Raw genomic sequence first — 10,508 nt, forward strand, 5'->3', positions numbered from 1 at the left:
TGAGTGGGGGAGCCGGAGACCTATTTCCTTCTCCTCGCCCTTCCCAGTCCATTCCTTCTTTCCGGTCATCATTCCTCATCATCATTCCTTGTCCCTTATCCCTTAAAAGCGGGCAGCGCATTCTCAGAGGTCTGAGCCTGAGAATGTCCATGGGCGGTGGTAATTTTTTACCATCAGGCGAACCACCAGCTCAGTTGCCCGCTATGACATAAAAAAAATATTACAGCATTAGAAAGGATAGCTAAAAGGATTAAAAGATGAAGGTATAAAATGACCATCATTCGTTCCAGATGCAAACATAGCCGTCCATATATCTGCTGAAACAGTATATGGAGCTCGACATGCTTTAGAAACTTTTACCCAACTAGTCACATCAGACAAACCAGACTATACTGATACATACAAATGCGCTCTCAGACTTGTATCTGGCGCTAAAATCCGGGACAAACCAGTTTATCCCCATCGAGGATTCCTTCTGGATACTTCTAGAAACTTCATACCGTTAGAAGATATAAAGAGAATGATCGATGCGATGGCAACGACGAAGATGAACGTGTTCCATTGGCACGTTACGGATTCTCATAGCTTCCCGTTGGAATCAGCTCGGGTGCCGCAATTTACGAGGTTTGTGTCAATTAAAATGCTTCCATTGTCTGTAAGTAGGTAGTAAATGTGGTTTTAGACATGTATCAGGTGTAGTTATATACATTTTTGAAAAATGATTATTAGAATAATGTAGTTAAAGATAATTTGTTTTGATTTTCCAACCATTGTTAGAAATTTATTTGTCTAATATCTTATTATGTCTTGATAAAAACAACGGTCTTTTTAAGAACATAAAGGAAATATTCTACTTTACAAATCTTCTTCATAAACATCAACTAATAAATTATTATTGTAAGCAGTAACATAGTCAAATTTGAATAATGAATGAATGTAATTTATATAATTCCTTCTTTTCACTCGTTAATCTCTTGTTTCTTTCTTTGCTCATAAAAAAGTGTCATTCATAAATTAAACTTGAATATCCTTTATATATAGAATTGTATAAGATGCTACAAAATACGCATTTCAATTACCCGACTAGTCCCGACTGAAGTCGGTCAGGTGAAGCAGTTCGTTTTTTTCTCCTAAGAACTTCCCTGTACTTGTACATAAATTAGCAAAATTTGTTAGCCCTTCTCGAATTTTACGCTTAAAAGCGCATTTGCGATTCTTTTTATGTCCACTGCAAGAAGAGATGTCCACTGCAAAGTTATAATATACAACAATATAATGTTTCAGATACGGCGCCTACTCAGCATATGAGATATACTCAACGGAGGAGGTGCGAGAGCTGATCAGTTACGCCCAAATCCGAGGAGTTAGAGTCGTCATTGAAATCGATTCGCCAGCACATGCTGGAAACGGCTGGCAATGGGGGAAGGTAAATAATATTTTATCTAGAAATGTAAATTTTTAATAATAAATAATGTTGAAGTTAAATTTTATTTTTAGTTTTATAGCATTGAAATGTTTGTTAATGAGAATTTTTTGAAACCCGCCTCAGCAATCGAATTTCTTCTACTCTTTTGGTTTCATGTGCCTAAGATGTGCCCCTCACGCCATCTTTTAAGACGATTAAGCAAATTTAAAAAAATTCTCATGTTAAAGTAAAGTTGAGGTCACTGTTTTCAAGTTTTTTTGTAATGTTTTTAAAGTAAACATGGAAGTATACGGCTTAGCACCCATAACTATAACTTGCTTATAACTTTGATGGTATTTGCTGGAATACTTTATTGCCTACTTTAATACCAGTAGGTATTTGCTGGAATATTTTATTCATGTTACCTTAGAAAATGTTTAGGATTTTTTCTCTGCTTTTTTCACCGTTAAATTTTCTTATATACCTTTTCACATTTTTATTTTTACATATATTGCAACGACATGTCCATATATTCCTAGATATACCACCTAATCTTCAAAATGCCATAATATTTCCACTCCAGGAATACGGCTTTGGCGATCTCGCAGTATGCGTGAACGCAAAGGCGTGGCGGTCTCTCTGCATCCAACCGCCGTGTGGCCAGCTCAACCCAGCCAACCCCAAGATGTATCAGGTGTTGAGAGACCTCTACAAGGATATCGCTGAAACTCTGCCTAAACCTGCTCTGTTCCATATGGGAGGAGATGAGGTGAGATTCTTACATTTTTTAATTGGTCTTTAATTCAGATTATTTATTGATCACGGAAATGGGCCAGAAGTGGCTTTAGAAGTATCCTGAAACTCTGCTCAAACCTGCCCTGTTCCGGGAGAAGATAAGTTGAGATTTTCAAACACTTTATTCAAAATTTCTAATAGTAAATAACTCTAAATATGAGCTTTATTCAATATGGGATGTGCGAAAATATTTGTAACTCATCATCATCATCAGCCAATACATGTTCCCACTGCTGGGATACAGGCCTCCTATGAGGAAAATTTGTAACTGTTTATTGCTATTTAGCAAAATAAAAAAATAATAACCTCAAGGACATTGCTGCTGTTGTTATTCATACCTATTCTATTCCATATGGAGAGATGTAGTAAATAATTTCATAATCGATGGTCTTTAAATAAATGTTTAAAAATAGTAGTGATTGCTTCAAATTTAAACATTAATTTTCAGAAAAATAAGAATTTGATGGACGATTTCTTTAACAATTCTAACGAATCCTTAAAAATGAAAAGTTGTGAATTGTGTACAAATGTTAGCTAAAAAGTATTGTATAATAAGAAAGGATTTAATTCCTGTGTATTTAAATTTACTTAATGATTAATACCAGGTTTTCCTCGAATGCTGGAACTCCACAGAAGAAATCGTGACGTACATGAAAAGCAAAGGATACGAAAGAAACGTGGAAGGTTTCATGAAGCTATGGGCTGAGTTCCATTCCACCGCGCTGGGTATTTGGGATGAGGAGATTGCTGCTCTTGGTGGAAGTCAGCAGCCAGTGATGCTGTGGTCCTCGGAACTGACGCAGGCTCATAGGATACAGAGATATTTGAGTAAAGACAGGTGAGTTTTTTAAAACTGAAGATATTCCGCAAAAGCGTGTTTGGTCGGAATGAGAATTTAATAGTCCCTGATTTTTTATTTATATTAGCTTAAGCAAGGTATTATAACGTAGACAAAAGGTATGGTTTAGACTTGCCGTAGAAATACAATCTGAAAAATATTAGCTTATCATTAATATACTTTTTTTAATAATTTTATACTTATTATTATCATAAATAAAAAACAATTATACTGTACATCCAACAATTGACAGAAGCGACAATTTAAGCAATTGATAACAGCGCCATCTATCCCCACAACACACCATATTCACTCACCCAGATGTGCCCATATTACAGATATGTAATAGAAGTATGGGAACCAGTATCCAGCTCACTAATGTCCCAACTACTCAACCTGGGCTACCGGGTGGTATCAGTGCCAAAGGATATCTGGTATTTGGACCATGGCTTCTGGGGTAACACCAAGTACTCCAATTGGAGGAAAATGTACTCCCATGTACTGCCAGTGGAGGCTCATGTCCTGGGGGGAGAAGTCGCTATGTGGAGCGAGTATGTGGACTCGCAGGCTTTGGGTGAGTTTGTTTTTTAGTTATTTATAAACTTCCTAGGATAGGCTCATAGTAGCTGAACATTCTGGTAAGTTCTGGAAGGTTCGGGAAGGTTCTTGGGTAAGACGAAGTAATCCAATTGGTCGAACATGAACTCCCATCCATCCATCCACTTCGTTGATGGAAGCTAATATTCTGGCCATGTGGAGCGAGTATGAGCGATTTTGGTTCACTTTAACAGTTTTTAAGTCTAATTATCATAATTTAGTAACATATAATTAATAATTAATTATTTTTATTAAAAAACTAGACGGAACAAGACAAAAAAATCATCATATAAATCGGTTCACGTAGTCCAACATTCTGAGGTAACAGAAAGAAACAAACCGTATTTTACAGTCGAATTAAGAACATCCACCGTTTTTGGAAGTCAGTTGAAAAAGATAATAAAGAGATCGCTTTTGCTCTGTAGAATGTTTTCAATTCCTAGTGTTCTGTTCTTAGTATTTTGTTGATAATTCCTGAAACTTAAGCTGGTCTTATTTCATAAAACACTATTGAAAACTCCCACAGATACTCGGGTTTGGCCTCGTACAGCAGCTGTCGCAGAGAGATTATGGTCTAACCCTAGCTCAAGCGCTAGTGCCGCTGAACCTAGGTTACAAAGACTAAGGTCTAGATTAGCCGCCAGGGGAATCCCCTCTGATGTACTATCACCAGCTTGGTGTTCACAACATGACGCTAGATGCCTTTAAATATATACAAATTGTATATATTTTTGTCTGTGTCCTAATTACTTAAGTAAACGAAAATGCGATGAATTTATTATCGAAAGGGACCAATGAATAGAAGTAATTTAATGCAACAATTGAATGCATTCCAAAATATTGTTACTTTGTTGAAAATATATATAACGATTTTTATGTATATTACGTAAAGTATATAGGTATAATTATAATAATGTATTATATATTTAGGTGGTTATAGAGGAGTTACTATTTATAAAAAAATCTCGGAACAAATTACGGTGCTGTTAACTGGTTATAAGCGGCATAACCATTTCGCTTTCGAATTCAATATTAAACAATTTGTCGAGTGGAACTCGCGAAACTGGTCGTTCTATACAAATAATATAAAGTGCAAGGTATACTCTGTCATGGTTTCTCAGATATAGCCTGGATACAGACGGGCACACACAGCGACAGATAGACGGACAGCGTAGTTAGTAATAGGGTAACTAACTTTTGGGTAAACTTCATAGTGCGCACAAATCAAATGTCTTATACCCCATTATTATCATAAACTAGACGCTCGTCTCGGCTCCGCACGGATATTACGATTCCAGTTTCAACCCAAGGGAACATTAAATGGTGATAAAAAGTATCCTATCATCCAAACCAGCTCATACCCTGTCTGTATAGTAAATTTCATCAAAATATCGTAGTTTCAGCGTGATTGTCGCACAAACATCCAAACAAACAAACTTTCACCATTAGTGAGTTAAAAATATGCCTGCTCTATATCGTGACTTTACTCGCGTGATACTCTTGTAATAGATATCCTATGTGCTAAAGCTGACCATAATTAGTTTTTTATCAAATTTAATAATTACAATTAAATAGTTGTTAAATGGTTGATTTCGTCATACACACTTTTCTCTGCTGATTTGTAGAATACTTATTTATTGCTTTCGCTTTATGATTATTCGAATAGACAATTAGTACATAATACATTCACTTTACAAAACATTTACTAAAGCACAAGAACTTACTAGGTTTTAGAAGACTGACATCATTTTACGTTAGACTAGTCATACCGACAAGGATTTTTGGGAAGACAGTAAATGGTAAATGCCTAAAGAGTATTTTATTATATTTGATTTCATGGAAATATTATTATACATTCAGTTATCCGAAACTTTTGAAACGAATTTTGACTGCGTTTTATTCGTTAAATTAGCTATGACCTCCTTCCCTCCCCCGCAAAAACTTAAAAATAAGATATAATTTAATGTGTGACCTATCTCATTTTTTAGTTATTCTTTTTTTCTTTTATGTAGCCTACGTTGTTCACAACTCAATAAAGGACTTTCAAAATTTCTTGTGATAGCTTTTTTCTTGGTTTTAATGATTATTTTACGGCCTAAAACAGATATCTGACTATGTCCGTGATATAAATAGGTAAATCGCATTTAAAACTCGTTAAAAAGTATTTAATTTCTAAATGAATGAATTGCTTTTCCTTTGACATTTATACACGCACGAATTTATTGATACGAATGTTTTGGATTAAAAAAGATAAGTACTTGACTGTAAATCATATACGACTCATTGACTTATTTAAAAGTGCTGATATTTTAGTAATTTATTTAGAAAAAATAACTTCATATAAGTATCAGTGCAATGGGTCGTTTATGATAGTAATTATTTGAATGAAATAAACTTTGTGGTATCTATCTTATGGGATTTAAGATATTTGAGACTAAGTACACTTAGTTAAGATAGCTTAGCATAATATGTCATTTTTGACATTTTTTGTAAGAAAGTGGTTCATAAAAAATTGTTATCGTCTGTGTTTTAGGTTAAATAGACCTTCTGTTTGAATTTTTTATATTTGTGATAGTGTTTTGTTACCGATTTGATGAAATTTTTAATAAAATTTTTCTATGGTCAATTTTTTTCTGTTGTTGATGATTAAACGTTGATAGCTACATTATAATATATAATTTAATTAATAATTGTAAATAAGTATGTGTAAGTAATTGATTGGGGACCATTATTTGTGATTATTCTATATATATATATAGATCAAATTTAAATAAAAATATACAAAAATTTACGTGTTTAACTATTTATTATTAATTACGGCTACAACTACATTAAAACATGAAACAAAACGCTTATCCTATACCCATATACATAAGCATACTACAATGCTATCTACAAAGGCTCATAATAGTACGTGTAAAAATAAATGTATCTACAATACAAAATAGACAAAGATTACGTTATGACTAGAAATGACAAAATATCACATTGATGCCTACATGATATTGTTTCTAAGAGTACGGTCGGTGTGGAAGTTTTTCGTTGTTCCCATGCTGAGATCGTTCGGGACTAGATCGTGTAGCACTGTGTCGCTTCTAAAAATGCTAGTGGCTATTCTATTAGCTAGCCGCTCGGATTCCCTCAGATCGTCATCCTTGGAATGCGAGGTGAGATCGATTTCTGAATCGCTGTCACTTTCGCTGGTCTCCTTGTCCCTTCTAGGATACGCCAAGTTCTGGGGTTCCTCGATTGGCACGCAATGGCAGTTCGTGTTTTTGGTTGGCACGCGTAGGTCCGTTGGCACGTTGTCTGTGTTGTCTAGTTGTGGCATGAGTAAGGGCGGAAACGGGTATGGCTGTTGCATCATCCTGCCTTCTTCGTTGGGGTATGGCATTGGTGGCATTTCGTGTGGCATTTGCGGGGCGTGTTCTGGTATGTTCCCGTTGTATGAATCGGTGCGAGGAGATTTGAGTTCAGGGTTGTTGTCTAAAGGAGGTTCTGGGGACTTATTCGACGGTGAATCTGTGCGCTCCGGGGACGAATCTGGAGGCTTGTGACCTGTAAACGGTTTTTATTTATGAAAACAAAAGATAAAAAGTTAATTATTTTAGATAATGAGGTCGACGCGGCTCAAAGCTTTCGAAATAATATTTAATTTCAATGACCTTTATGAGACCTATCCTACATATATGTGTTATTACATAGGTATCTAATAATAGAATACTAAAAAAAGACATCCACGAAAATTCGCCATAAATCTAAAAATCTTCATGTCAGCATTCATACAATTATATAGGTATACGCCTTTGTTTCTTTAATTTAACTGTATAATCTCCACAAATATTGAAATATTAGCATACTATAACTAAATTTAATTAAAATTATTAATCTCTCCAATACCATCTCTTCTCCTAAAGTAGATAATGACTTCATCTGGTACGTATCGCACACTTTTCTATAGAATCACATCAACATCGAAAGGCTTATTTCTATAAACATAAAGGAGTATTGAAGTACTTAATGTCTATTCTGTTCCGTTTCATTTGATTCAATTCATCGTTGCTCTCTAATTCATAATATGTCGCATTACAATCAGTACAATTTCAAAACCTAATTATTGCAAAAATACCTCCTTAAACGATTAATTTTCTTAAATATTTACCTAGCGTAGATACCATTTCATTTTCCCTATCAACAGATATAAAAAGGACAAATAAAAGATAAACTTTCAAGTAATTTTTAAAGGTAAATTTTTAAAAGCCATTACAGCTGACTTACCAGGCAATCCTAGAGGTGGTGTACCAAGACCTAAGCAGCGCATTCTCCAAGCATCTTGCAGGAGTTGCAAGCGGGCCTGCTTTCGCCATTTCGCTCGACGGTTTTGAAACCATACCTACAAGAGAATGTATTGTAGTCATTTTGATCATATTTTAATTGTAAAGACTTTTCTCTGCTCGAGTTTCAGGATTTATAAAAATAGATACGAATAATATTATGTTGTGTATAAGACTCGCGAGTATAAATAAATTATTACAATACCGATATATAAATTGCATCTGTCGTTATTAAAATGGAAGCATATGTATATTCAATCATAATAGGTATGTTAAATATTTTTAGAGACTTACAAAATAAATTCAGCTTAAATCCCAAAAAATATAAGAGTAGACTTACAGCATTGCATAAAACATTTAAAATCGGAGAAAATTAAATATCATATGCTCTACACAGTATTTGAACTCTTGTTTTGAATTAAATCGTGTAAAGCAAACAGTCAAATAGATAAATATGTAAATACTGTACAAATTTTTTTTGGAGACAATTTTTTTTTCAACTTTTTCTAGGAAGTTCCTATACACACTATGTATTACACAGCAAACACAGGAAAACTTTTAGTTAAGTTTTTTTGTAGTTTATTAATTTTTTTATTACGCACTACAAGATTTTCTCTTAAATGTTAAAGAAAAAAACTTCATTTTAAGGAACTTATCAAACAAGCGTATTAAGTTCAGTTATTTTTAACCTACTTGTACTCTAGCTTCTGAGAGACTGATCCTCAAAGCGACTTCTTCCCTCAAGAACACATCCGGGTAATGAGTTTTCTGAAACAACGATTCCAATTCGCTCAGCTGTTGAGGTGTGAACGTAGTTCTGTTTCTTCGCTGCCTCCGACGACCAAACATGTATTCCGTCAGCAGATCTCCCGGTAGCGGTGATAAATACGGCCCAGCCATTATTTGAAACACACCCTCAAATAATCTTCAAGCTAATATGCAAAAGATTCGACGCGTAGTCTAATCAAATTGTCCGCCCATGTAACCGATTTCACAAATGTCACAAAAGTTCACCGCGATATTTCACTGACGAATAGTCAACGATCTAGGACCCGCGTGCGAGATAATCCGTGGTAGACTGTTTGATTCTGTCGGGGTACAGTGGTGAAAATCTCCCTAGCTCCACCCCCTCACAATAGGATTGAGGTGTGGGATTGGCTCAGCGCGGCAGGGGTTGGAAAATCTAGCCAATCAGATCACTCTGCGAGGGGTAGTATTTCGAATAGGTGTAGATTAAGTTATGCCCGTAAATATAAATTCTGTATAACCGTGGTTAATTTAACACCGTACCTGTTAATGAGATATCGGTTGTCAATGCTCTAATTAAAATGTGATTAAGGGCGCAGCGTTATTAATTTAAAATCGTATGCTTTTGCGACTGAGTTCACTCGCTTTGGTAAGGAAATAATTATTTTTGAAATGCGCGGCCTTTATGATAATTCCGTTTTAATTATAGATAAGTGGTTATTTTTGTATATGTTTTGTAATTAATTTTATTCTTTGCCATCTAAATTAAGACTTAAAATTGATAGGTTATTGTGTGGTACATTACATGAAAGAGCGATAACTATTTAGTTATTTAATTAATATGCATAGACGGAATTTTAATTTAGTAATTAATTTTTGTCGATAAACTATGTGGTTTGGTAAGAATTATTTCACTTAATATACAATAATAATGTACATTTTATTGTAAGTGTCTATAAAATTTGACTATAATAGTGAACACCTTTCTGTTCTTATGAAAATGTTAATTTATTGATTTGGCATTATTTCTGTTTGTTCTTTGACTTGATTTTATAGAGTTTGTAAATAAAATGTTATTTCTAACAAATAACTACATTGTAACGTAACCAGGTAGTCAACAATTTTCTTCATTTTCCATCTTTTAAAACAATGTATAGAATGACAAAGGATTTCATAATAAATACCATACACCTAACCTAACCTAACTAACCTAATCTTAAAACTAAATCCCCATGCGACCGCAAGCACAGCCGCGTGCAAACGTTAGCGACACATAAAGCAATACGACAAGAGTGGCGAAGTCCGCTAAGTGGGTTGCAGATAACGGAAACAGCGATTACTGGGAGCAAATGAATGTTCCCGCTGCCACCCCCGATACAGGGCTGATAGAAATGAAAACTCATACGAGGCAAGGAAATAACGGTTGAATAACTAGACCTACAATCACTGATTATCAAGTCTAGGTATACCTAGGTATACAGGAAGTAGATTTAGTTACACTATGAAAATCAGGAACGGGTTAACGGATTGTTATGGAATTTGGTACAGAGATAGTTTACATTGTTGAGATGGTTTTTATCCCGGTAATTCAATAGGAACGGGAACGATGAGGGAAATCCTCGGGTCTATTCCTTAGCCTACGCGAGCGAAGCTGCGGACAAGCTAGTTTCATATGAGGAGAATCGTAATTGAACTTCGAAGTAGCATCATGCAGTTTTAGTAGTTATAAGAAAATTAGATTAAATTAATATTGGAGGTAGATTAAACTACACATTTAAGCTAATGTTTATAC

At 34.7% G+C, this 10,508-nt stretch overlaps 2 protein-coding genes across 2 annotated transcripts in view; one reads left to right on the forward strand and one right to left on the reverse strand.

Moving 5' to 3' along the window:
• The window catches only part of LOC119828363 (chitooligosaccharidolytic beta-N-acetylglucosaminidase), an 18,055-nt gene extending 13,567 nt beyond the window's left edge, over window positions 1-4,488 (forward strand). Inside the window, exons 5-10 of the mRNA XM_038350502.1 lie at window positions 291-624; window positions 1,285-1,426; window positions 1,989-2,174; window positions 2,806-3,038; window positions 3,377-3,612; window positions 4,162-4,488. Coding sequence (XP_038206430.1) covers window positions 291-624; window positions 1,285-1,426; window positions 1,989-2,174; window positions 2,806-3,038; window positions 3,377-3,612; window positions 4,162-4,343 — 1,313 coding nt within the window. The 3' untranslated portion in view covers window positions 4,344-4,488. The remainder of the gene's footprint in view (window positions 1-290; window positions 625-1,284; window positions 1,427-1,988; window positions 2,175-2,805; window positions 3,039-3,376; window positions 3,613-4,161) is intronic.
• Window positions 4,489-6,441: 1,953 nt separating this feature from the next.
• LOC119828364 (retinal homeobox protein Rx1) lies at window positions 6,442-9,034 on the reverse strand. The gene is made up of 3 exons (XM_038350503.1): window positions 8,663-9,034; window positions 7,914-8,028; window positions 6,442-7,193 (listed from the first exon to the last, which is right to left on the reverse strand). The coding sequence occupies exons 1-3, from the start codon at window positions 8,867-8,869 to the stop codon at window positions 6,631-6,633; spliced, it is 885 nt and encodes a 294-aa protein (XP_038206431.1). The 5' UTR covers window positions 8,870-9,034; the 3' UTR covers window positions 6,442-6,630.
• Window positions 9,035-10,508: the final 1,474 nt, after the last annotated feature.

This window comes from Zerene cesonia, chromosome 7 (genome assembly GCF_012273895.1).
Source record: "Zerene cesonia ecotype Mississippi chromosome 7, Zerene_cesonia_1.1, whole genome shotgun sequence".
Taxonomy (NCBI): domain Eukaryota; kingdom Metazoa; phylum Arthropoda; class Insecta; order Lepidoptera; family Pieridae; genus Zerene; species Zerene cesonia.